This window comes from Giraffa tippelskirchi, chromosome 6 (assembly GCF_054371585.1).
Source record: "Giraffa tippelskirchi isolate mGirTip1 chromosome 6, T2T-mGirTip1v1.2.pri, whole genome shotgun sequence".
In the NCBI taxonomy this organism is placed as follows: Eukaryota; Metazoa; Chordata; class Mammalia; order Artiodactyla; family Giraffidae; genus Giraffa; species Giraffa tippelskirchi.
In genome coordinates, this window is record NC_137280.1 from 132,461,391 (window position 1) to 132,489,231 (window position 27,841).

Genomic DNA, 27,841 nt, shown 5'->3' on the forward strand with positions numbered 1-27,841 from the left:
TCATAGAACCAACTTCAGCTTCTTCAGCATTACTGGTCGGGGCATAGACTTGGATTACTGTGATATTGAGTGGTTTGCCTTGGAAATGAACAGAGATCATTCTGTCATTTTTGAGACTGCACCCCAGTACCGCATTTCACACTCTTTTGTTGACTATGATGGCTACTCCATTTCTTCTAAGGGATTCTTGCCCACAGTAGTAGATATAATGGTCATCTGAATTAAATTGGCCCATCCAGTTCATTTTTGTTCACTGATTCCTAAAATGTTGATGTTCACTCTTATTATCTCCTGTTTGACCACTTCCAATTTACCTTGATTCATGGACCTACCATTCCAGGTTCCTATGCAGTACTGTTCTTTACAGCATCGGATTTTACTTCCATCACTAGTCACATCCACAACTGGGCGTTGTTTTAGCTTTGGCTCCATTTCATCATTCTCTGGCGGAGAAGGCAATGGCAACCCACTCCAGTACTCTTGCCTGGAAAATCCCATGGACAACAGAGCCTGGTAGGCTGCAGTCCATGGGGTTGCTAGGAGTTGGACACGACTGAGCAATTTCCCTTTCACTTTTCACTTCCATGCATTGGAGAAGGAAATGGCAACCCACTCCAGTGTTCTTGCCTGGAGAATCCCAGACGGGGGAGACTGGTGGGCTGCCATATATGGAGTCGCACAGAGTCAGACACGACTGAAGAGACTTAGCAGCAGCAGCAGCAGCATTCTCTGGAGTTATTTCTCCACTCTTCTCCGGTAGCATATTGGGCACCTACCGACCTGGGATGCTTTTCTTTCAGTGACATATCTTTTTGCCTTTTCATACTGTTCATGGGGTTCTCAAGGCAAGGATACTGAAGTGGTTTGCCAATCTCTTCTCCAGTGGACCCTGTTTTGTCAGAACTCTCCACTTTGACCCATCCATCTTGGGTGGCCCCACATGGCATGGCTCATAGTTTCACTGAATTAGACAAGGCTGTGGTCCACGTGATCAGTTTGGTTATTTTTCTGTGATTGTGGTTTCCATTCCATCTGCCCTCTGATAAATAAGGATAAGAGGCTTATAGAAGCTTTCTGATGAGAGAGACTGTGTGGGAGAAACTGGGTCTTGTTCTGATCGGTAGGGTCATGCTCAGTAAAACTTTAACCCAATTTTCTGCTGATGGGCTGTGTTCCCTCCCTGTTGTTTGGCCTGAGGCCAAACTGTCAACCCACACCTCCACTGGAGACTCCTGGACACTCACAGGCAAGTCTGGCTCAGTCTCCCACTGGCCTCCAAAGTCAAATTCCCTGGGGGGTCTCAGTCCCTTTGCCAGATCCCCAGGTTGGGAGATCTGTTGTGGGTCCTAGAACCTTCTTAACAGTGCAAGAATTTCTTTGGTATAATTGTTCTGCAGTTTGTGGGTCAACTGCTCTGTGGCTCTGTGGTGGGGCTAATGGCGACCTCCTCCAAGACGGCTTATGCCACATGCTTGGTGACCCAGGTCTGCTGCAGAGACAGTCCCGTCCCTGTGACAGGCCACAGCTGATCCATGCCTCCACAGGAGACACCCAAACACTCAAAGGCAGGTCTGGCTCAGTCTCTCTGGGGTCTCTAGGTTCTGGTGCACACAAGTTTTTGTTTCAGCCTTCTGAACACTCTGATGGGTATGGGGTTGATTCTAAACGGGATTTCGCCCCTCCTACCACCTTGTTGGGGCTTCTCCTTTGCCTTTGGACACGGGGTATCTTTTTTTGGTGGGATCCAACATTCTCCCGTCGATGGTTGCTCAGCAGCGAGTTGCAATTTTGGAGTTCTCACAGGAGAAGATGAGTGCACTATCTTTCTACTCTAACATCTTGTCGGTGCTATGAGGGAAGCTCTATCTTTGTAGCTCCTGGTAATCATTAACCTGACTTTTCTCTGTAGATTCACTATTCTTGACATTATACTAAAATAGAATCATAAAGTATGTGGCCTTTTGTCTATAAGATTATTCCACGCTAGAGCATGTATCAGTACCTTATCCTTTTTATTGAATAATATTCTATTCTACACATGTAGTGCCTTTAATCATTCATCAGTTGATGACTAGTTGGATTATTTCCAATTCCCACCAGCAATGTATGAGAGTTCCAACATCTTCACATCCATACCAACATCTTGTCTGTCTGTTTTCTCAATTTTAGTCATCTTAATGGATAGGAAATGGTATCTCTGTTTGGTTTTTATTTGTCTTTACCTAATAACTAATGACAATGAGCATATTTTCATGTTTTGTTTTGGAAAATATCTATTCCAATTCTCTGCTCGGTTTTTAAATAAATTATTTGTCTGGTCATTGTAAGCTTCAAATGTAATTTTTTTAATATACTCTAGATACTAGTCCCTTATCAGTCCCTTATCCCTTATATAATTTGCAACTATTTTCTCTCATTCTGTGGTCTCTCCTTTTAAATGCAAAAGTCTTTAATTTTGATGAAGTCCAAATTATTTATTTCCTCTTTTGTTCCTTGTAATTTAGTGTCATATCTAAAACACCATCACCTATTCAAAGGTCACAAAGATGAACACCTATATTTTCTTCTAAGAATTCTATAGTTTTAGCTCTTACATTTATGTATTTCAAGTTAATTTATGTTATGATTTTTAACACAAAATGAGGTGAGGGTCCAATCTCATTTGTTTTGTATGTTGACTATCCAGTTGTCACAAAGTTTTTAAAAGATTATTCGTTCTTCACTGCACTGTTTTGTCATTCTAGTCAAAAATCAATTAAACATACATATTAGAATTTATTTTTGAATTCCCAATTCTATTACATACTGTTTTGATTACTATAACCTTGCAATAAAATTTTAAAATGTTTAGTGTGAACCCTGCACCTTTTTTCTTTTTGAAGACTGTTTTAGCTAACTTGTATTTCTCATAAGAATTTTAGGATTCGTTCATCCATTTTCCAAAAAGGGCTGCTAACTTTGATAGACAGTACTGCCATCTTAACAATATTCAATCTTGTTGGATTGGATCATTTTGTTATAAAGGCACTGTTGGCACAGATGGTAAAATTTAGAGTCTTGAGGTAAAGAGTACACAAGAAGTTACTTGTTCTATTCTTGCAACAATTATTTCAAAATAAAAAGTTAAAATTTAAAAATGTGTGCTTCATAACTGCTATGCAAAGCAGGTACTAGTAATCTGATAAAATTGTTCTCACAAGAATTCAAAGTCAAAGCACAGTAGTGACTTCAAAATGTTAAATATCAAGAGAATATGGAAAGGATATGCTATCTAGGCTGAGTTTTTAAGTAAATTTTCAAACAAACCGTAAGATTCTCCCTAGCTCCTCCACCTCTAATATACACTGAAAACATTTTAGAATTCCTTAGGAAATCTCAATTTCAGAGTGACATTTTAAGTTGTTTTTCAGTATAAATCAAGATTGCCTAAAAGATCTTGTTTATGTGAGAAGAAAGGACTGCCGCTGCTTTGAAAGAGATTTCTGAGATGCTCAAGGGACTTTCTGTCCAGGGTTTCCTGGTTCCCAGATTTCTGCAACATTGCTCTTCCCAGAGGTGAACACTTAACACATATGTGCATACTAACAGGCTCGAAACTCTGGTGACAGCCTTCATCAGGAGCAGAGTAAGTTTAAGAAACTGGATACACATCACTCTCCTCTTTCACCCTCATTCAATTCAGTTCAGTTCAGTCGCTCAGTCGTGTCCGACTCTTTGTGACCCCATGAATCACAGCACGCCAAGCCTCCCTGTCCATCACCAACTCCCAGAGTTTACCCAAAGTCATGTCCATCAAGTCGGTGATGCCATCCAGCCATCTCATCCTCTGTCGTCTCCTTCTCCTCCTGCCCCCAATCCCTCCCAGCATCAGGGTCTTTTCCAATGAGTCAACTCTTTGCATGAGGTGGCCAAAGTATTGGAGTTTCAGCTTCAACACCAGTCTTTCCAATGAACACCCAGGACTGATCTCCTTTAGGATGGACTGGTTGGATCTCCTTGCAGTCCAAGGGACTCTCAAGTCACCCTCATTAACAGGATGTATATAAGTGCTTTACAATCTCACTTGAAAATCATAACCAGCTTATGCTATGGTGCCATGAAGAAGGCAATGGCAACCCAGTCCAGCGTTCTTGCCTGGAGAATCCCAGGGATGGCGGAGCCTGGTAGGCTGCCGTCTATGGGGTCGCACAGAGTCGGACGTGACTGATGTGACTTAGCAGCAGCAGCATGGTGCCATGATTAAATATATTCTGAAAGCTTGTTAAAGAAAAGTTATTTGACACTTGTCAAAATGGTAAGGAAAGCATTCTTCAAGGTATAGTCTTGAATATCCTTATTGTAATACCCCTGTGGTGATGGGGGAAAGATTGGGCTTAACTCTAAATACAACAAATGGATATTTTAGCCAAGGACCTGGGTTAAGTACTCGGTAGATGGAAAATTACTAATAAGAGATACTAAGGTGATTCTTGTTAAAGTCAGGCCAAGGACTTATACATTAAAAGTGGGGTATGAAAAACTTGATCAAATATAAAGGGTGATCAGATATCAAAGGTAGGGAGATAACTTAGCAGAATTCTATGCTAAGACATGCCTGGAAAGGCCAAACACATGAAGTAGAGGGGAGGCAGAGAGAAGGGAGGTGTTGCAAGGTCAAGGTCCATTTGACAAGAGAGCTCAGAGAAGCCTAACTCAAGTTTGATAAAGAAGAGAATCTTTCTCAAGCTACACTGAAGACAGTGGTAATAGTTTCTCATTATTCATGGTATACCCAAGCTGTATTATAGTCTCTAAGACAGAATGAATCTTCATTAATAATCACTGAGTAAGCAAATGAAAATAAAGAAACTAAGGCTTCTATGCATTCAATAATTTGCACAAGGTCACACAGGGAATGGTGGAGGTGGCAATGAATTCAGATAACATTATGATACCTGCCCTCCAAACCATCTCAACACAGTTTCCAGTTGTTTTATCCTTCTGAAGGGAAACAAATATGAATTTTAGTCTCTCAGCCTTTGGCACTACCTCCATTAGTGGTATAGACCGTGTCTTCCAACTCTACCAAAACTGCAAGAACTGCTTCTGAGGTCTTCTCACAGGGGCACTTTATTCAAAAACTAGCACATTCCAAAAAGTGTTCTTGTAGCCTTTATCAAAGACTTCAAGTGAAGCATGGTTTGATGAAAGCACAATTAAGCTTGCTTAAATCATGACTAAATGGCTGGTGGCTTACCTATTGAAAGTTATTTTATTAGCAGGGGCTCCCCTCATAGCTCAATCAGTAAAGAATCTGCCTGAAATCACCAGGAGACACAGGTTCAATTCCTGGGTCAGGAAGATCCCCTGGAGAAGGAAATGGCAACCTACTTCAGTATTCTTGCCTGGAGAATCCCATGGACAGAGGAATCTGGCAGGCTACAGTTCATGAGTTCACAAGAGTTGGACATGACTTAGCAACTAAACCACCATCACTGATCCTGTGTGTAACTACATGCCAGGGCAAGTTAACATCTCATTTTTGAACCATCAGCCTGCATTTGGGGACCAGATAATCATGGCCAAAGTTTCAGAGACAGTCTAGCTACTGCATCCACTAGCTCTGTTCTTTGCTACGATGGTTACATACCTCTTTATTATTGGCTTTGGGGAAATCTTCCTCTTAAGGGTCCTTGATAAAGAAGCTTTCACCAGAGATCTGGTGGGTAAATGAGGTGTGAGTGCTCACCAGCTCAACCCATTATACCATCTCCCCAAATATGGGATTTTGGGGAAAATTACCCTCTTCCTAAAAGTCAGGAATTATTGCCTGTTTGTGCTGAATCAAGACTTGGATGCTGATACCTTTTCTCTGTTCCCAGTCTGGGGTCTCAACTGCCAACATTTCCCTCTTTGGTTCTAGAGGAGAGAAGAGTAAAGAGGGGAACCTGAGAAAATGTTAAAACCTATAAAGCTGCCATACTGATGACTCTTCCTAGAAAAAGCAGTACACCAAAGACTATGTAGTAAGCCCAGTGAAACTACTTAACTTCCTTGTGACTTCATTCCCTCATCTGTAAAACAAAGAAAATGGTAGTTACTACCTGTCAGAATGGTAGTCACTATCTGTTATGAAGATCAAACTGTGTAACAGACGTAAAAGCACACAAACTTAGAGGTGAGGAAATAATGCCAACTTTATTGGGTCCTATCATCTATTAAAATGTCATATATAATCACCTCTCTTTCACAATAAAAGAACTTCCCTCCTTAGCAGATGTTTCTGACCTCTTCCCAGGCTTCTGTTTCTGGAAATAGCTATTTCACAACTGAGACAGAACTCTTGACAATATATAAGGCAGAACCCATCCAGGCTGGGCAGATACTAGAAAGTCACTTCTTTTTCCCCCACTGGACTGCCCTTGGCCACCTCAGCAGCATGAGAGCAACAGCCTTTGTCCTGCTCTCAGCCCTGGCGCTTGCAACCATCCTCAGTGAGTATCTCCCTCATAACCCTGCCCCTGCTCTGATATTGAGGGTTCATATTATCTTCTACCCATATAATTCTGAAATACATGCAATACATATAATAAAGGAAAATCTTTGAAATGCATTTTTTTGTTTGTACCAATAAATGACCAAATTATATCATCAGGGTGCAAATGGGCCTAAATGGTCAACCAAGGCCAAACTGCTATCCATATAAACATTTAGTATAACTTTTTTGGGAAATGTCTATCCAATGTATCCTTGGACTTAACATCACTTTTTATTGGGATCTCATTTCATCATAAAACAATTCAACTCATGAGTGGCAATCTATAGTTTGGCAGCATGAACTACTACTCTTCTTCTTCCATTATTGAGCTGAAATCTGCCTCCCTAGAATTTTCAACTGCTAGTCCAATTTCTGCCTCTAGGTCTGTTACATAACAGCAGACACTTTCAATATACAAAACTTGCGTGTTTTTTTTTTATATTTTCTAAGTTCAGATTATGAAGTAGGAAAGAATAGCACAAACTCATTATTATAATAGCTATTTCATCTTTTGGGCTACACTCTAAACCCACTTCAAAAAAGAAAATGAAAAGTTCTGTGTGAAGAGCTTCAACCTTTAATATTATGCTCGTACACACACCTTTGAAGTGAATCTTATATTTTGATGACAGTCTGAGAGCTGCAACAAATCAAAGATTAGTTTTCTAATAAGATTACATTCTTCCAGAGTTTAAATTCCTTTGTCTTTATCTTACAGATGTAGAATGTGTCAAACACCATGAACAGGTCTGTATACCCATTCTGTATACATGAAAGTACTACTTTTGTATAATTTTAAAGGCCAGTATCAGTAAAGAAATATTCAACACCATATATTAATAAAATTTCTACATGTTTGAAGGTTTATTTTTTAAGTTTCAAAAATTGTTTCATTTAAAAAACTGTAGGGTAGACCTTTCTAAAATGGAAGGGGCAGAACAGAATGGTTAGACACCTAGCACCGGAGTGAACAGGTGCTGAGTTAAATTCTAGCTGTTTGATAGTGTGCCTGCCCATGGGAAACAATACTTGCCTCGTATTTCACAATATTGTGAAATTTAAAGCTACAATATTTGAAAAGGGCTTAGCACAGTACCTGACACATAGTAAAGCTCAGGAAGGACAAGTCATGACTTAAAATGTTTAAATGGGTCACATACATCTTTGTTCCCTATCTTAAAGAATGAAGATTTTAATTTAACCTTTTTTTCATTACTCATTAAATAATGACTACTGTTGAGACAATCTAGGTGTGGTAGTAAAAACTTAAGCTAGCTACTAGGCAATTGGGGTTTTAGACTAGCTCTACTGCTTTCTAGCTGCATGACCCTGGGGGCCCAGGCAGTCCCTTCCACTTCTTTGAGTCAAAAATTTTGGTTTCCCTGTTAAAGAAAATAAGAGACTAAGACTGCAAATTTTGGAGTCAGGATTGAGTTCAAGACTTCCTTCATGATTTATTAGCTGTGTGAAAATGAAAACGTTAATGAGTATTAAACCTTAGTAGTTTCCTGCTCACACTGCATATGACATAAATTCTGGCACCGGGGTTTGAACAGGCAAGAAGAAGTGAAATCATGCTGGCATATACCTGACATCAGTTCAGTTCAGTCACTCAGTCGTGTCCAACTCTTTGCGACCACATGGACTGAAGCATGCCAGGCATCCTTGTCCATCACCAACTCTCAGAGCTTACTAAAACTCACATCCATTGAGTCAGTGATACCATCCAACCATCTCATCCTCTGTCATCTCCTTCTCCTCCCGCCTTCAATCTTTCACAGCATGAGGGTCTTTTCAAATGAGTCAGTTCTTCTCAACAGGTAGCCAAAGTATTGGAGTTTCAGCTTCAGCATCAGTCCTTCCAATGAATATTCAGGACTGATATCCTCTAAGATGGACTGGTTTGATATAAGTCCAAGGGACTCTCAGGAGGCTTCTCCAACACCACAGTTCAAAAGCATCAATTCTTCAGCACTCAGCCTTCTTTATAGTCAAACTCTCACATCTATACATGACCACTGGAAAAACCATAGCTTTGACTAGACGGACATTTGTCAGCAAAGTAATGTCTCTCCTTTTTAGTATGCTGTCTAGGTTGGTCATAGCTTTTCTTCAAGGAGCAAGTGTCTTTTAATTTCATGGCTGCAGTCATCATCTGCAGTGATTTTGGAGCCCCCCAAAATAAAGTATCTCACTATTTCTATTGTTTCCCCATCTATTTGCCATGAAGTGATGGAACCAGATGCCATGATCTTAGTTTTCTGAATGTTGAGCTTTAAGTCAACTTTTTCACTCTCTTCTTTCAGTTCAGGTTCTTTAGTTCTTATTCACTTTCTGCCATAAGGGTGGTGTCATATGCATATCTGAGGTTATTGATATTTCTCCCAGCAATCTTGATTCCAGCTTGTGCTTCCTCCAGTCCAGCATTTTGCATGATGTACTCTGCATATAAGTTAAATAGGCAGGGTGACAATATACAGCCTTGACATACTCCTTTTCCTATTTGGAACCAGTCTGTTGTTCCATGTTCTGTTGTAACTGTTGCTTCCTGACCTGCATACAGGTTTCTCAAGCAGCAGGTCAGGTGGTCTGGTATTCCCATCTCTTTCAGAATTTTCCACAGTTTGTTGTGATCCACACAGTCAAAGGCTTTGGCATAGTCAATAAAGCAGAAGTAAATGTTTTTTTGGAACTCTCTTGCTTTTTCAATGATGCAGCGGATGTTGGCAATTTGATCTCTGGTTCCTCTGTCTCTTCTAAAACCAGCTTGAACATACGGAAGTTCACAGTTCATGTACTGTTGAAGCCTGACTTGGAGAATTTTGAGCATTGCTTTGCTAGCATGTGAGATGAGTACAATTGTACGGTAGCTGGAGCATTCTTTGGCATTGCCTTTCTTTGGGATTGGAATGAAAACTGACCTTTTCCAGTCCTGTGGCCACTGCCAAGTTTTCCAAATTTGATGGCATATTGAGTGCAGCACTTTCACAGCATCGTCTTTTAAGATTTGAAATAGCTCAACTGGAATTCTATCACCTCCACTAGCTTTGTTCATAGTGGTGCTTCCTAAGGCCCATTTGACTTCACATTCCAGGATGTATGGTTTTAGGTGAGTGATCATATCATCGTGATTATCTGGGTCATGAAGATCTATTTTATACAGTTCTTCTGTGTATTCTTGCACCTCTTCTTAATATCTTCTGCTTCTGTTAGGTCCATACCATTTCTGTCCTTTATTGTGCCCATATTTGCATGAAATGTTCCCTTAGTATCTCTAATTTTCTTCAAGAGAGCTCTAGTCTTTCCCATTCTATTGTTTTCCTCTCTCTCTTTGCATTGATTACTCAGGAAGGGTTTCTTATCTCTCCTTGCTTTTCTTTGGAATTCTGCATTCAAATGGGTGTATCTTTCTTAATCTCCTTTGCCTTTCACTTCTCTTCCTTTCTCAGCTATTTGTAAGGCCTCCTCAGACAACCATTTGCCTTTTTGCATTTCTTTTTCTTGGGGATGGTCTTGATCCCTGTCTCATGTACAATGTCATGAACCTCCGTCCATAGTTCTTCAGGCACTGTTTATCAGATTTAATCCCTTAAATCTATTTGTCACTTTCACTGTATAATTGTGAGGGATCTGATTTAGGTCATACCTGAATGATCTAGTGGTTTTCCTTACTTTCTTCAATTTAAGTCTGAATTTTGCAATAAGGAGGTCAGGATTTGAGCCACAGGCAGCTCCGAGTCTTGTTTTTGCCGACTATGTAGAACTTCTCCATCTCTGGCTGCAAAGAATATAATCAATCTGATTTCAGTACTGACCATTGGTGATGTCCATGTGTAGAGTCATTTCTTGTGTTGTTGGAAGAGGGTGTTGGCTATGACCAGTGCGTTTTCTTGGCAAAACTGTTAAGCCTTTTCCCTGCTTAATTTTGTACTCCAAGGCCAGATTTGCCTGTTACTCCAGGTATATCTTGACTTCCTACTTTTGCATTCCAGTCCCCTGTAATGAAGAGGACATTTGTTTTTCTCTGGGGACAAACCACAGGGCAGCTGTACCTGACATGGGGCACTGCAGTTCCATTTTCCACCAAGCTGTACTAGCCTCTGAAGTCCCCTCCCATCATGTCATGCTTAGTAATCTTTGTACTGGCAGCTCTCAGCTCAGCTGTAAAATTTAGAAGGGTTCATAAAGTATAGTAACTGAAGGAGTGGATGAATTAATTAATGAAACATACCTGAAGGGGAACATGAATTTAAGCATATTTTGAGTTATCCAAGCGGAGATACTCAAACATTAGAAAAATATCATGTCTGCAAGTGAACTTATTTTTGAAACCAAATCAGAGTTACAGACATAGAGAATAGACAGGTTGCCAGGGGTGGGGGGCAGATTAGTAGATACAAACTAATATATATAGAATGAGTACACAACAAGGTCTTACCGTACACTACAGGGAACTATATTCAATGTCTATATAATTTAATCAGTTTGCTGTACACCAGAAACTAACACAACATTGCAAATTGTAAATCAGCTATACTTCAATAAAAATAAATTTTTAAAAAAGAAAAACATGATGTCTGAAACTCTGGGAGAGAAGGCGCTGGAATTGTAGAGTCTTTGGTAAAGAACTAGAGTTAGTGTCAAATTGGAAGTAAAGCCACAGAACAAAATTAATAGCTATCATGTATTCACTATTTACCATGCCATGTACTGCTAAGTATTTCATACATAACTTCTCAGTTATATATGCTTTACTTTAATATTACAATACAGTTATTATTGCCTTCATTTTGCAGATAAATAAAGTAAGGCTTAGAGAGGAAAAATAATTGTCCCAGGGTTATATAGTCAGGATTTGAATTCCAACATGTTTGACTTTAATGTCCACACTCCACAATTTGCTCAAAGATGAAAAACCTATTATACAGATGGCTAACAAACACATGAAAAGATGCTCAACATCACTCATTATTAGAGAAATGCAAATCAAAACCACAATGAGGTATCATTTCACACCAGTCAGAATGGCTGCTATCCAAAAGTCTACAAGCAATAAATGCTGGAGAGGGTGTGGAGAAAAGGGAACCCTCTTACACTGTTGGTGGGAATGCAAACTAGTACAGCCACTATGGAGAACAGTGTGGAGATTCCTTAAAAAACTGGGAATAGAACTGCCATATGACCCAGCAATCCCCCTGCTGGGCATATATACCGAGGAAACCAGAATTGAAAGAGACGCGTGTACCCCAATGTTCATCGCAGCACTGTTTACAATAGCCAGGACATGGAAGCAACCTAGATGTCCATCAGCAGACGAATGGATAAGGAAGCTGTGGTACATATACACAGTGGAATATTACTCAGCCATTAAAAAAAATACATTTGAATCGGTTCTACTGAGATGGATGAAACTGGAGCCCATTATACAGAGTGAAGTAAGCCAGAAAGAAAAACAACAATACAGTATACTAATGCATATATATGGAATTTGAAAGATGGTAACGATAACCCTATATGCGAGACAGAATAAGAGACACAGATGCATAGAACAATTTTATGGACTCTGAGGGAGAAGGTGAGGGTGGGACGTTCTGGGAGAATAGCATTGAAACATGTATATTATCATATGTGAAACAGAACACCATTCCATGTTCGATGCATGAGACAAGGGCTCAGGGCCGGGGCAATGGGATGACCCAGAGGGATGGGATGGGGAGGGAGGTGGGTGGGGGGTCCAGGAAGGGGAACACATGTAAACCCATGGCTGATTCATGTCAATGTATGGCAAAAACTATTACAATATTGTAAAGTAATTAGCCCCCAACTAAAATAAATAAATTTATTAAAAAAAATAAAAAAATAAAAAAAATAAAAAAAAAAGATGAAAAACCTAGAAAATTCTTTCTTGGTAATTGCCTACTTGCTCCTGCAGGCAACTTATCACCTTGGCTTTAGCTCCAGAAACTGAGATTAGTGGATCTCAACTACAATGTTAAAATACAGCTGTCTGCCTATGTGCTAGTAAAGTGCATATCAAGCACCTTGTTACCAATAATTAATGGCAAATGTTGCTATTATGTAGCAGTTCTTATAATTATAGTAGTTATCATCATAATATATCTCATACTTACATTCAGACAGAACTTTTAAAGTGAAAGAGAGAAGTAGCAAACTGTACTACATGAGATATGTAGAAAACTGATCCCATGGGAATGGTTGTACTTGTGAATATGCTATATGTGTTGAGAACAGATGCATCAACCAGTATGGTGGAAAAGATTCTATTTTAAAATAAATAATGATTCAGTTACCAGTTATTATAAAGAAATTTATCACTCATGATTATATATATAATTTTTTTTTTTATTTACTGTATCTTGGGATTAGATGAGAATAGACCATTGGAATAGGACACAAATGCACTGAGAGCTTTCTGAACTTGCTTGGAAAATCCTAAATCCTGAGAATAAAAATTTTGCTTAAGGAATTCAAGGCTTTCTATATGTATTTCCAGATTGACTGTAGTAAATATAAAAAGGTACCAATTGAAGAAAGATTTTGTTATGAAATATATGCACCAATTTGTGGATCTGATGGCAAAACTTATGACAATGATTGCTACTTTTGTTATGAAGTTGAGTAAGTATTGATATAATTTTCTATATTTAAGGGTTAATAATTACGTGTTAAGACAAATGTACTTGAAACAGAGGAGTTGTTTATGTCATAGAATATGTGAATCATCTCATTCTGCCTGTGATGAATAGAATTCTCATAATTTACAGGATTTGGGAGTCACTGGTATTACTGTGACTATATCACTATATATTGACAGTAAGAGTGAGTAGAGAACCTTAGAAGGAAGGAATCTTGGAAAGAAATTTAAAGGTCATCCAGTTCAACTTCCACCTATTAATCTGTTGCTTAAACTCTCCCCACAAAAAATTCACCAGTTTGGCTCGCAGTCTGCGCTTCGTTTATTTTCAGGGAAAAAGAAATGTCCCTCCATCCAGGCATGCCAGTCCACAACTGCTGGGATGAGCTGTGTTTATTGTTCAGCTTCAACACCTAAGTCTGGATATATTAGAGCTCCTTAACGATTGGTCCAAAAGGGGATACTATCTGAAAAACCTAAAGAACTTGTTCTAGTTCTGCGTATGATTTTTCAAAAAAAAAAAAAAGAAAGTATGCTGGAGGTATAATATACTTAAATTTAGAAAATCAAATAACCAAAAGCAGTTTAAAGATTACAAAATAATCATCCAAAAGATATATTAGTATCAGCTCAAAGAGCACGAAATGATGACTAATATACTAGAGTGTATTTAGAAACTTACAGTTCCCTTTAAGTACTTTTAAAACAAACATGACTGAAAACAAACATCTAATATATATGGCATATTGTTCTGATTCTGTTTTATTAAGAAAAATTTATGAACTCTTATAAAAAAGGCTTATGTGTATCTTCTTTAAATAAAAAATCCATTAAAATATGTTTTTAGGGACATAAACTGACTGTGATGTATGAGCCTCATCCTTATGTAATCAGCACTAGCTGCTAAAAAATCTCTAACCTGCCGACACTCCTTTTAAAAGCATCAATAAATAGAGAGACTTGGCTACATTTTGAGGGGCTCACTGGTGAAATGTGGATGCTAATGACATGCCTATGGCCTCAGCATTTCTCATTTGTTGCTATTTTTGTCTCTACAGGAAAACTAACAACAAACTTAAATTTGTACACTTTGGAAAATGTTGAATCTGTCTTATGATTACAGTTCACAAGCGGCACATTTCTTCTCCCATATAATCTATACCATATTACCTAATCTTGTCACTATTAAGTCTTAATTTGCTTGTAAAATAAAGAAAGTGAAATAAATAGATGTCTGACTTTTTGTTTAGGAGTTGAATCTTAGATTTTTTCACTTTTGCGTAATGTCTATAAGACAATTTCAGGGCCATACCCTGGGGGAAAGGGGCCAATTAAGACTAGTGGTGATGCTGAAGCTCCAATATTTTGGCCACCTGATGCGAAGAGCTGACTATGCTGGGAAAGACTGAAGGCAGGCAGAGAAGGGGATGACAGAGGATGAGATGGTTGGATGGCATCACTAGGTCAATGGACATGAGTTTGAGCAAACTCTGGGAGACGATGAAGGACAGGGAAGCCTGGAGTGCAGCAGTCCATGGGATCGCAAAGAGTCAGACATGACTGAGAGACTGAACAGCAGCAAATACTCCAATAAAAATTAAAGAATAAAATAAAAATAAAGAATGCCAGTCCACACTGCCCCCCACAACTAAGCATAACAACAATGTTAAATTAAAATGAGCATGTTGTTATTTTGCTCAGTTGCTCAGTCATGTCAGACTGAACAACAACAACAAAGTAGGAACCAGAAAAATCAAAGAAGCTAAAGCTGGTGCCTTCTCTTGCCCAGGCTAGGAAAACATTCCCTGTGCATAACTTAGTTCTGGCCTATTTCTGAAAAATTCCTGAACACATAAAGAAGAAGACTTCAAACACAACAATCAGGAAACACTATTTTGCTATACATCTCTTGAGTTTAAGACACTGAAAGCAAACCTGGGTTGAGACTGCTACTTCTTCCCAGAGAATATGTCTGTAAAACATTTCAAGTAAATGCAGCCAGGAAAGCTATGCAAGTTCCCATGAATTAGTTGATGGCTCCCATGTTTTTCTTTCTTTAAAGTCTGATCTCAGGTCTAGGACCTGAAACTTGAAATCCTACTAATACATTATGTATCCCCAAAATTATATTATTATATATTTCAAAAATCATATTGTTTGTTCCCCAAAACAGAGAGTGTGCCTTGCAAATTTTTTAAATCTATCTGTACATCTATTCAATGAACACATATCTATTAATGCCTACTTTGAGTCTGTGTTAGACTTGGTAGCATACAGTAGTGAATAGAATTGATTTGGTCTTGTCCTCTTGGAGCTTACATTCTGTGGAAAAATTATTTGCCATGCTTAGTACAGCATCTTGTACAAAAGTGATATTATATAGATATGTTTAGTAACACTGAAGCAAAACTAAGCAACATTTCAATTGTATTATAACAGAGTCACATTATATAAGTATATAACATATGAAAATCTAACTACCTGATCTCTGCAAAGAGGGAAAAGGAGAAATCTCTGCAAAGAGGGAGAAAAAGTTAAACTCTTTTGAACTGTGTTCTGATTTCACAAATCCATCAGAAATTTAGGGACTGAGACTGTCCACCACAATGACATGAAGTAAGAATTCAAGTAGGATGCTGTTGGTTGTAGTGGTTATTTTCTTGTTTTCTCTTTGGTTTTGAAAAAAACACTCCTTAAAGAAACTCTTTAAAGAAATTGAAAATACTGACTTAGATGTCATTTATATTTTCACCAAACACTGATTAAATATCCACATTTTGTTGGATGCTAGAAATGCATCAATAAGCAAATATAAAAATTCATTCTTTATGAAGCTTTAAGATTACATAGGAATAATAATATTAATAAGATACCAATCAAATATGTGTGTGTTTGAGTTTGTATGGCAAATCTTGAGACTAGTTAAGCAGAAAAAGATCTCTGGTGCAGGAGTGGATATGGGGGAAGGGTGGGAGGCAACAGTCATGGGGTTAGGAAGCAAGAAGCATCATTACAAGCAGAGAGAACAGTAAAAGACTGGAACGTAAGTAACTAACACCAACAATTGGTGAGTTCATATTTTTAAGCCACTCTTCCTCCCAAGCCCCTTCTATAATCTACTCCCCACAATCTATTTTCCAATTACTTCCAAAGTGGTAATTCTGAAACAGTGATCTCATCTTGTCATCTTCCTGCAAAAACTGTTTTAGTGAGTGTCACCGCCTAATCCTCCATCAGTATTGGCCACCTCGCTCTTCATCTGCATCCCTCTCCACTCCACATTTTGATTTGAACTGCTTACCATTCTCAGAACCTTGCATGAACTCTGCAATTTTCCACATGCTGTTCCCTCTTCCAGTACTTCTCTTTCTCACTTTTCCAATACCAATTCCACTCATTAAAGATTCAGCCCCAGGGTTATCTTCTCTAAAAATCTCCTCCTATGTATTCAGTCCTGCTAGATTAGCATGTATCACATTTTATTCTCATTAGCTTAATAAATATCTATCTCTTTTGCTACATTGTGAGCTCACAGCTGGCACACTGAAGGTGTTCAATTAATGCTTTATAAATTAATTCAATTAAACTAAAATTAATTGAATTTGACTTCTATCAACAAGTAAGGAAGCAAACCATGGTGTCCTATCAGAGATAACCCTGAAGTCAGATGTGTCACTTCCTGATTCACCTGAAATTTTTGCACCTGTTTTCATTCTACATCAACCCAAGCTCTGAATGGTTATTCAAGTTCCTATAAACAGAATCCACAGACACACAAATAATAGCAATGACTGTTTTCCTAGAGACTGCCGCATAAAGACAAGAGATAGTAGTTACCTTGCACACCCACAGCCTAAAACTCTCCATTATGTCCCTGTTCTCCATATTCATATCTTGCAACATTGTCTTATAAGTCAATCCTTATGATTTTTAACATGAAAACTGCTATCAAATTTTAAAGATTCCCAAATAAAGTAAAAAATTAAATACACTGTCAAAACGTGTTCCCTATTCAAATTCTAAGAAATCTCACTCGGCTTCTTTTTCTTCTTCATACTTAAGCAAAGCAGGTATTACTACATCCAATAAACCAGTCCTCCTGGAACAGGTAACTCCTGTCTCTCTCTGAGAACAAAGCTAAGTGGAAGCACTGACGTTGACTTGGGAATTTTAATTAACAATAATAGTACAGATCAAGGAAATGGAAACCAGAGCCAGAAAAACACACCCCAACAAAATATCCACATGGACACACACTGAAAACTTTTCAGAATGTCTGAAGAAAAGAAACTTTGAGTTCACAGAAAATTAAGCTTTTTAAGAGTGCCTGATAAAACTCTACAAACGAACTACTAGAGTTCTGAAAAATGCTTCTGGAGAGATCTGAAAACTACTGGATCGTTACCAGTTGCCAGACTCCTAGGCACTTCATTCCTGGGATGTGAGGCATTTAACACTCAAAAATAGGCTCTGAGATTAAAAGAACTACAGCCAGGCCCAGCCAAATCCTCCATGGCTCATCCATCAACAAGCCCAGTTCTGGGGTTTCACTCTCCCTAGTCCCAGTTCCTGAATCTCATTCTTCACGTGGGAGACCCCCACTGCAGCCCCACCCCTGTAACTGGCCCAGCAGCCAGGCCTGGCTCTCTGCCCTTTCAGGTTATGCTCCCTGTTTCTATCCTCCTCTCCACTTTACTGCTCCTAGAGATGAAGCCCAGACACCCCCAAAATATTGGCAGACTTCTGCTGTGGTGCTCACCTCCCTTGTCTGCCTGTTTTTAGACTACTTGTCTGGGCTCCAGTTTATCTATGAGGCCCACACATTGCCTGGACTACCCTCTGCTTGCTGCCACTCTTTAGATATGAACATGTCCCCAGTCAGACTGAAACTATCTGTGATATAATGGATAAGGTGGTGGTCATTTTGCAAAATGGTATATATACATGTCTAATCATTATGTTGTATATATTAAACTAATATTATACATCAATTATATCTCAATTTTAAAGAAAACACAGTTAAAAAACTCTAAGGAAGCTGAAAAAAAAGACGAGGGGTTTTGGAGAAAGAATTTTGGGGTCAAATCTAGATTTGCTACTTCTGAGAAACCTTGAGTTAGTGATTTAACCTCTGAGTTTCAGTTCTTGCATTTAAAAATGGGGGCAAAAGCAGCTCCTCGTGAACTGGTATGAAACACTATACATACAGCATATAATATTGTGCCTGGCACATAATTAGCCAAAAAATTAATAAATGATTTAAAAATAACAGAACAAAAACTTGTGGTTGCCCTAAGTTTGTATCCTAAGCACAATGGATGGTTCCATTTCAGGTTCTGGCCCCTCCCTGTCTTCTTTCCAGCCGAAACCTATTACCCCTGCCTGACCCCACCCTAAGAGTCAGAACTATGAACCTCCTGTCAGGGCAGAGCCACAGAAGTCAGCAGAGTAGTTTGACTGCAATGAAATAAAAACACACAGTCTTCTATCAGGGACTTCACTGGATGACCCAGAGGGATGGGATGGGGAGGGAGGTGGGAGGGGGGTTCTGGAAGGGGAAATCATGTACATCCATGGTGGATTCATGTCAATGTATGGCAAAACAAATACAATATTGTGAAGTTAAAAAATAGATAAATAAACTAATTTAAAAAAATATTTAAATTAATTAAAAAAAAAGAGCTCTAGAAAAACAACAACAACAAAAAGACTTCTAAAAAGCTGGTCCTCATGTTTGGTTTAAAAAAAAAAATATATATATATATATATATATACACACACATCTTCTGGTTTTGAGGCTCAAGAGCAAGAACTTTGGTCCTGTTTGTATTTGTATCTAAAATGGGTATTGGTCTATCTGTTTCTGCACTGTCTGAAAAATAGTAGGCAGTGCCTGACAAACATCATATATATAATTTTTAAACTGTCAAGAAAGAAAACATCAGAACAAACAGGGTGAATATAATCAAGGCCATGTATTCAACATTCTAATGGCATCAGGGGTCCCACACTAAATTCTGCGTTGCCAGAAAATAACAAAAGAAACCAATATTTAGCAAAGAGCAGAGAACAAGAGAACTAAATTCCTCCACAGACAGAAAAATGTTTCCAGAGTCTGTGGTTACATAAGTGTCTTTGCCGGAGGAGAGAAGACTGGATGAATTAGGTGGGAGCTGGCAGCAGGAGATGCAGTAAAGAATGAGAATTAGGGGCTTCTAGTGGCAAACTCAAAGGGTAAAAACCTCACTCAGACAACTTTCTGGAAAATTAACTGACTGCATACTTGCCTGAAGAACACTCTGCTCGGATGTCAGGACAAAAAGACTACCATCAGAAAAGCTAAGTTAGCTGTACAGTGATGATCAGAAGGTCTGATCCTAATTGCAGAATATCCCTGATTATAGAATCTTGGGTTGTATCTCCCACCTCATTTCTCCAGACTACCCCAGAAGATCTGTAAGATTCCACCTGTGAAAACACTAGGAGTTCTTAGAAGGGAAAGAAGGAATAGGATTACTGGGTGGAATGAAAACGGTGGAATGAGCTTGGGAAAGCAGGGTTCTTAAACCTGTGGATGACAATCTGCAGAAAAAGATAACTTTCAAAAATCAACTAGAAGCAATGGGCATAGAAGATGAGAGGGGACTCTTCAGGAAAGAAGACAGCTGGTCCCCAGCAGAAGAATCTGAAGAAGCACTCCCAGGCAGATGGGGGGGGGGCACTGTCGCTCTGCAGAGAACCCCTCGTCAAGATCCATGAAGAAGACAAGAAAGAACAAACAGAAGCCACTGTGGAAATGGAGTTGGTGGTAACACTAGTGAAGCATTTCAATCACCTTGGAAGAAAAGGGCTCACTGTTGAAAGTTAGGAGGCATTTAAGAATAGAATGGAAAATAAAGATTCCAGAAGAATTAAAATCATGGCTTGCTGAGGACTGGGACTTAGTTACCAGGCAGAAGCAGCTGTTCCAACTCACTGCTAAGTAAAACGTAGATGTTATTCTAAACAGCATTTACAAAAGCTATCAGTTTCAGTTTCAGTTTAGTCGCTCAGTCGTGTCCGACTCTCTGCGACACCGTGAACTGCAACACGCCAGGCCTCTCTGTCCATCACCAACTCCCGGAGTCTACCCAAACCCATATTCATCGAGTCGGTGATGCCATCCAACCATCTCATCCTCTGTCGTCCCCTTCTCCTCCCGCCCCCAATCCTACCCAGCATTAGGGTCTTTTCCAATGAGTCAACCCTTCGCATGAGATGGCCAAAGTATTGGAGTTTCAGCTTCAACATCAGACCTTCCAATGAAGACCCAGGATTGATCTCTTTTAGGATGGATTGATTGGATCTCCTTGCAGTCCAAGGGACTCTCAAGAGTCTTCTCCAACACCACAGTTCAAAAGCATCAATTCTGCGGTGCTCAGCTTTCTTCACAGTCCAACTCTCACATCCATACATGACCACTGGAAAAACCATAGCCTTGACTAGACGGAATTTTGTCGGCAAAGTAATGTCTCTGCTTTTAAACATGCTATCTAGGTTGGCCATAACCTTCCTTCCAAGGAGTAAGCGTCTTTTAATTTCATGGCTGCAGTCACCATCAGCAGTGATTTTGGAGCCCAAAAAAGTAAAGTCTGACACTGTTTCCACTGTTTCCCCATCTATTTCCCATGGAGTGATGGGACCAGATGCCATGATCTTAGTTTTCTGAATGTTGAGCTTTAAGCCAACTTTTTCACTCTCCTCCTTCACCTTCATCAAGAGGCTCTTTAGTTCTTCTTCACTTTCTGCCATAAGGGTGGTGTCATCCGCATATCTGAGGTTATTGATATTTCTCGTGGCAATCTTGATTCCAGCTTGTGTTTCTTCCAGCCCAGCGTTTCTCATGATGTACTCTGCATATAAGTTAAATAAGCAGGGTGACAATATACAGCCTTGACGGACTCCTTTTCCTATTTGGAACCAGTCTGTTGTTCCATGTCCAGTTCTAACTGTTGCTTCCTGACCTGCATACAGGTTTCTCAAGAGACAGGTCAGATGGTCTGGTATTCCCATCTCTTTCAGAATTTTCCACAGTTTATTGTGATCCACACAGTCAAAGGCTTTGGCATAGTCAATAAAGCAGAAATAGATGTTTTTCTGGAACTCTCTTGCTTTTTCAATGATCCAGCGGATATTGGCAATTTGATCTCTGGTTCCTCTGCCTTTTCTAAAACCAGCTTGAACATCTGGAAGTTCACGGTTCACGTATTGCTGAAGCCTGGCTTGGAGAATTTTGAGCATTACTTTACTAGCATGTGAGATGAGTGCAATTGTGCGGTAGTTTGAGCATTCTTTGGCATTGCCTTTCTTTGGTATTGGAACGAAAACTGACCTTTTCCAGTCCTGTGGCCACTGCTGAGTTTTCCAAATTTGCTGGCATATCGAGTGCAGCACTTTCACAGCATCACCTTTGAGGATTTGAAATAGTTCAACTGGAATTCCATCACCTCCACTAGCTTTGTTCGTAGTGATGCTTTCTAAGGCCCACTTGACTTCACATTCCAGGATGTCTGGCTCTAGGTGCGTGATCACACCATCGTGATTATCTGGGTCATGAAGATCTTTTTTGTACAGTTCTTCTGTGTATTCTTGCCACCTCTTCTGAATATCTTCTGCTTCTGTTAGGTCCATACCATTTCTGTCCTTTATCGAGCCTATCTTTGCCTGAAATGTTCCTTTGGTATCTCTAATTTTTTTGAAGAGGTCTCTAGCCTTTCCCAATCTGTTGTTTTCCTCTATTTGTTTGCACTGATCGCTGAGGAAGGCTTTCTTATCTCTCCTTGCTATTCTTTGGAACTCTGCATTCAGATGAGAATATCTTTCCTTTTCTCCTTTGCTTTTTGCTTCTCTTCTCTTCCCAGCTATCTGTAAGGCCTCCTCAGGCACCCATTTTGCTTTTTTGCATTTCTTTTCCATGGGGATTTTCTTGACCCCTGTCTCCTGTACAATGTCACGAACCTCTGTCCATAGTTCATCAGGCACTCTGTCTATCACGTCTAGCCCCTTAAATCTATTTGTCACTTCCACTGTATACTCATAAGGGATTTGATCTAGGTCATACCTGAATGGCCTAGTGGTTTTCCCTACTTTCTTCAATTTAAGTCTGAATTTGGCAATAAGCACTTCATGATCTGAGCCACAGTCTGCTCCTGGTCTTGTTTTTGCTGACTGTATAGAGCTTCTCCATCTTTGGGTGCAAAGAATATAATCAATCTGATTTCGGTGTTGACCATCTGGTGATGTCCACGTGTAGAGTCTTTTCTTGTGTTGTTGGAATAGGGTGTTTCCTATCACCAGTGTGTTCTCATGGCAAAACTCTATTAGCCTTTGCCCTGCAACATTCTGTACTCCAAGGCCAAACTTGCCTGTTACGCCAGGTGTTTCTTGACTTCCTACTTTTGCATTCCAGTCCCCTATAATGAAAAGGACATCTTTTTTGGGTGTTAGTTCTAGAAGGTCTTGTAGGTCTTCATAGAACCGTTCAACTTCAGCTTCTTCGGCGTTACTGGTCAGGGCATAGACTTGGATTACCGTGATGTTGAATGGTTTGCCTTGGAAACGAACAGAGATCATTCTGTCGTTTTTGAGATTGCATCCAAGTACTGCATTTCGGACTCTTTTGTTGACCATGATGGCTACTCCATTTCTTCTAAGGGATTCTTGCCCACAGTAGTAGATATAATGGTCATCTGAGTTAAATTCACCCATTCCAGTCCATCTTAGTTCGCTGATTCCTAGAATGTCGACGTTCACTCTTGCTATCTCCTGTTTGACCACTTCCAGTTTGCCTTGATTCATGGACCTAACATTCCAGGTTCCTATGCAATATTGCTCTTTACAGCATTGGACTTTGCGTCTATCACCAGTCACATCCACAGTTGGGTATCGTTTTTGCTTTGGCTCCATCCCATCATTCTTTCTGGAGTTATTTCTCCACTGATCTCCATTAGCATATTGGGCACCTACTGACCTGGGGAGTTCATCTTTCAGTGTCCTATCCTTTTGCCTTTTCATACTGTTCATGGGGTTCTCAAGGCAAGAATACTGAAGTGGTTTGCCATGCCCTTCTCCAGTGGACCACAATCTGTCAAAAGCTATAAAGAGTATGCAAATTGCAAGAAATTGCAGGGAAATGTTGGTAATAAGGAGTACGTGGTTAATAAAGCTGTCACAGGAATAAAAGAGTATTTCAATGTGATACCGGGCACTCAGCTGCTCTACACATTTTAGAGACTCCAGTATGCCAAAATCCTCTTGGCTCAACCTGATGTGCCAATGTCCCCGGGTTAGGCAGCACCACACCTACTGAGATTATTTGTAAGAATTGGAGCAATATTGGCACACACGCCTTTTGATGAGAAGAGTCTTGCACTATTGCTGGGCTGTTTGCATGATTTTCTAAAACACCTGGCAAAAGATGCTATGTCTCTGTTTACTGCCAGTGATTACAAAGTGGCTTCTGCTGAGAACCACCACAAAGCCCTGTGAGGGTCTACTGAATACTCACTGTTATGTCTGGTATCTGTAAACACTCTTTTCGTTCTTAGTCTTTCTCTTGTATAATTGATGTTCTTTAAAATTGCTAATGTACAACAGGGCTTATGCTTCAGTTAGTTTTCTGTTTTGTTCTAAACAGAAAATAAAAGGAGTGCAGGCTCCTTTTCTCATTTCAAAGTTCCTACCAGTGCCCGCAGTAATTAGACAAAGAAGAAAGATTCACTAGAACATTTTACTGCCTACTTGACAACACTGTTTGACTGCTTGTAGTTCTACCTCTTTGAAACCACACAATTTTCTGTGTTAAGGCTGTGTAAAAAAAATGCCCTGATTCCTAGTTCCAAAGGTTCAACTTAATGTATATATATATATATATATATATATATATATATATATACACCTGAAAACCCAAGCATTTGTGCTTTTTTAAATAGTGCTTGAAGTAACAGAGTCCATCCTCTGAAAGTTCATTTGTGTGGTTGCTTAAACATTCTGTTAATATCGTTGTTCAAATTGTTTAAGGATGGTAGTTTGGTCCATAGTTTTTGCATTTGAGTCTAACACATGTTCTAACATGATAGAGGCAATGCACTATTTGTATAGCCACAGTTTTCTGGAGAAGTTGATACTTTAGGAATTGTATTTCAGATTTTAAACAAAATTTGTCTCTAAATTTCAAAGCGGTTAAAAAAAGAATGGGAATTAGGGAGGGGGCATATAAAAGATTTATATGATTTTATATGACATAAAAGATTTCAAAGATACAGCTTGTGCTATTTCTTATATTGTGTGATAGATATATGAGCATTTGTGTTGTGGTTGTTGATATTATTATTGTTTAAACTGTATTTGTATATTATTAATACATATGTTCTTGCATTTATGATACATGATGAAACAGAGAAAAGACAAGAAGGAAAAAGTGGAAAAAAAAGTAGATGCTCTCAGGTATAAATTGGCCCTGAATTTGAGAGGATTTGCTAAGTGCAAAGCATCAGTATGTTTACTTTTAAGGCATCCTGTCTTCTCCAATATTCACAGGCCTCTTTGACACCTTTTTCTTCAAGGACAGAGACTTACTCCTTTCCAAAAATAGTCCTAAATAGACTAGGAAACTAACCCAATACAGAGGCCCGCTTTATGGGGAGAGGGATGCAGACTGGAATAGTGCATTATATTATGCAATGGCCTGAATATTTCTGCTTTCTCTGTGAAAGTTCCCATGAAAAGCAAAGCAAAGAATTAAGAACATTTTGTGACAGAAACTGTCGGTCAAATAAGACCTCAAATATTGATCCAGTGATGCAGAGATTTCTGGGTTTCACAGACCAGTTAAATTTTTTTTCATAATTATTTATTGTAAATTAAAGTAAAAAGCACAATATAAATCTAAGACAAAAAAATCACCCACAATCTTTAGGAAACATCATTTTTATCACTTATCTGTATATAGTTAGAGTTTCCTATATCAGTAACAATATCATAAATAAAGTTTTTTTTTGTATTCTGTTTTGCTTAATATTATATCATAAGAATATTTTTTATTTTTCTTGTTTCTTTTTTTCTATCCTAACTTCCTAAAATAACCAGTATAAACAGTAACTTTAAAAAAATATAACTGGGGAAAAAATGGGTAATCTAATGTAGCATTGCCAATTTTGTTCTATAAAGACATTGATAAAAATTACAATGTACTTTCATAATTGTTTCTTAACATCAAATAATAGTTGTAATTCTGCATTTTTTTAATTACTTAATGGTTGTTATTTTTTTCTCATTTTGCCTCGGAATGGCCAAAAGTCTCCTGTGAATCAGGTACTAGCATTTAAGAACCATTCATGAAAACCAATGGTCCTCAAACAGCATTCTAAGGAACTCTTGGAAGTCCCTGGCATGGTCTGGACAGTGCAATAAAGAAAAAGTGGGCCCAGAGATTTGGAATCCTCTACTCCATCGTCAATTCTGATACATCTGCCTTTTGTTTATCTATATTGAAGTACAGTTGACTTACAATGTTGTGTCAGTTTCAGGTATACAGCACAGCGATTCAGTTGTGTGTACACACACACACACACACACACACATATTTTAGATTCTTTTCCCTTATAGGTTCCCTGATAGCTCAGTTGGTAAAGAATCCTGCCTGCAATGCAGGAGACCCCAGTTCGATTCCTGGGTCGGGAAGATCCACTGGAGAAGGGATAGGCTACCCACTCCAGTATCCTTGGGCTTTCCTTGTGGCTCAGCTGGTAAAGGACCACCTGCAATGCAGGGGACCTGGGTTTGATTCCTGGCTTGGGAAGATCCCCTGGAAGATGGAAAGGCTACCCACTCTAGTAATCTGGCCTGGAGAATTCCATGGACTGTAGAGTCCATGGGGTTGCAAAGAGCTGGTCATGACTGAGAGACTTTCACTCTCACAGGTTACAAAATATTGAGATATTGAGATTAGTTCCCTGTGATATATAATAGATACTTGCTGGTTACCTATTTTATATATAGTAGTGCGTATATTTTAATCCCAACCTCCTAGTTTATTCCTCACACCACCCTTCCCACTGCTCTTTCTTTTTATATTGAGTTATAGAGGAGTTTTCTATTTCTAAGATAATGGGATAGTGGCAAAAAGCAGGAATCAAGAATTTTGATCAAGGACTCAGAAGACTATGGGTGGCTTTATTTACTTCAAAAATATACCAGTGTGTGTCTGTGCAAAAGAGTGGGTGAAACTTTAGTTAGCAAGTCAGTGGCAGAAGTTAAGGGGCAAAGAAGTAAGTCTCAGTTAAGATTCTAAAATGCTGCACTAGGGCTTAGTTTGGGGAGAGCAATGAAATAGTAATACATACTGAATTAGAATGCATATTCCTCTTGGGAAGAAACTTCACCTTCATGGAAAAGGGGCATATATTTCCTAATCTCTTCTTCATAATGATCTTGAGCTAGAGCAGACTTGAAGCCATACAACACTGGAGGCCAGTGATGGAGATGTTCCATGATGCATATAACAATGTATAACATCTTGAAGTCAAAGATGCCAATTGTAAAACATACCTCTGTAAGTTTTGCAACAAGTTTAAACATATTCTTTTTCTCAGGGAAAAGGTCTCTTTAGGAAATATAGGCTCCATAATGTAGTCTTTAAGCTAGCTGTTATCACTTCTCCCAAAGAGAAGGGGCTACAGGTGAATCGTGCATGCATGCTAAGTTGCTTTAGTTGTGACCAACTCTCTGTGACCCTATGTACTATAGCCCACCAGGTTCCTCGGTCCACAGCATTCTCCAGGCAAGAATACTGGAGTGGGTTGCCATTTCCTCCTCCAGGGGATCCTCCTGACCCAGGGATCGAACCCAGGTCTCCTGTATTGGCAGATGGATACTTTACCACTTAGCCTCATGGGAAGCCCCCTCTCCCCCTACCCACACTGAGCACACCAGTTCCTAAAGAGTCTTCCAAAACTTTACGCCATGCTACTGAAATATACAAGTCATTACTGAGTATCTTGTAGCTCATGAAAAATGCATTTGGGGAAATGTAATTCAATTGGGAAGGCAATACTGTACTTGGATAAAAGTTCAGATGCATGTGGGAAAGAGTAAGTCATTTCTTTGCCAGAAAAGGACTTCAGTTATAGCTGAAATATCCTTCATCTGTGCCATTTCAGGAGGCAAGAACAATCTTCATACTTCTAATTTCCATCTCAGCAATGTTTTTTGTTTTTTTTTAGACTCAGAAAGAAAGTATGAGATGAAAAATCTCCAAAGAGATTAACATAAGTTCTCAACCTGAGGGTTTGGTATTTTTCCACCTGCCCGTGAAGCAGAGGCTTATTTCCCATTAAAAAACCTGGTAAAACTGGCTAAAGGTACCTGGCTAATAGAAAATCACTAGTAGGCACGCATCAGCTTGCTGAATCTTCAGGTAAGCTAAATACCAAAGGAATGACATTAAAGCCAATCCTTAAAGAAAGCTAGTAGAATGCCTGAGGAGACTAAAGGATAGGGACTGAATTTCTGCTTCCAAAGTATCATGTATTTTACCAACTGGACACAAAATGAGGCCTTATATCAGAGATTGACCAAAAGGAGCACGGCAAGAAAGTTACAGAAATATTTTCCAATTCTGTCACTGGATA

The 27,841-nt window shown here is 39.1% G+C and overlaps 2 protein-coding genes and 1 pseudogene across 3 annotated transcripts in view; 2 read left to right on the plus strand and 1 right to left on the minus strand.

Moving 5' to 3' along the window:
- The window catches only part of LOC145508655 (sperm-associated acrosin inhibitor-like), a 153,820-nt gene that overhangs the window by 85,863 nt on the left and 40,116 nt on the right, over positions 1-27,841 (minus strand). The gene's annotated exons all lie outside the window — the stretch shown is intronic.
- Positions 6,419-14,276, plus strand: SPINK9 (serine peptidase inhibitor Kazal type 9). Its single transcript, XM_081498040.1, has 4 exons — positions 6,419-6,473; positions 7,236-7,264; positions 13,032-13,156; positions 14,231-14,276. Exons 1-4 carry the CDS (start codon positions 6,419-6,421, stop codon positions 14,274-14,276), a joined length of 255 nt encoding a protein of 84 aa, XP_081354166.1.
- Positions 19,728-24,034, plus strand: LOC145508658 (mortality factor 4-like protein 2; annotated as a pseudogene). The gene is made up of 3 exons (XR_014055511.1): positions 19,728-19,865; positions 19,934-20,180; positions 23,314-24,034. The product of XR_014055511.1 is annotated as a mortality factor 4-like protein 2 (transcript).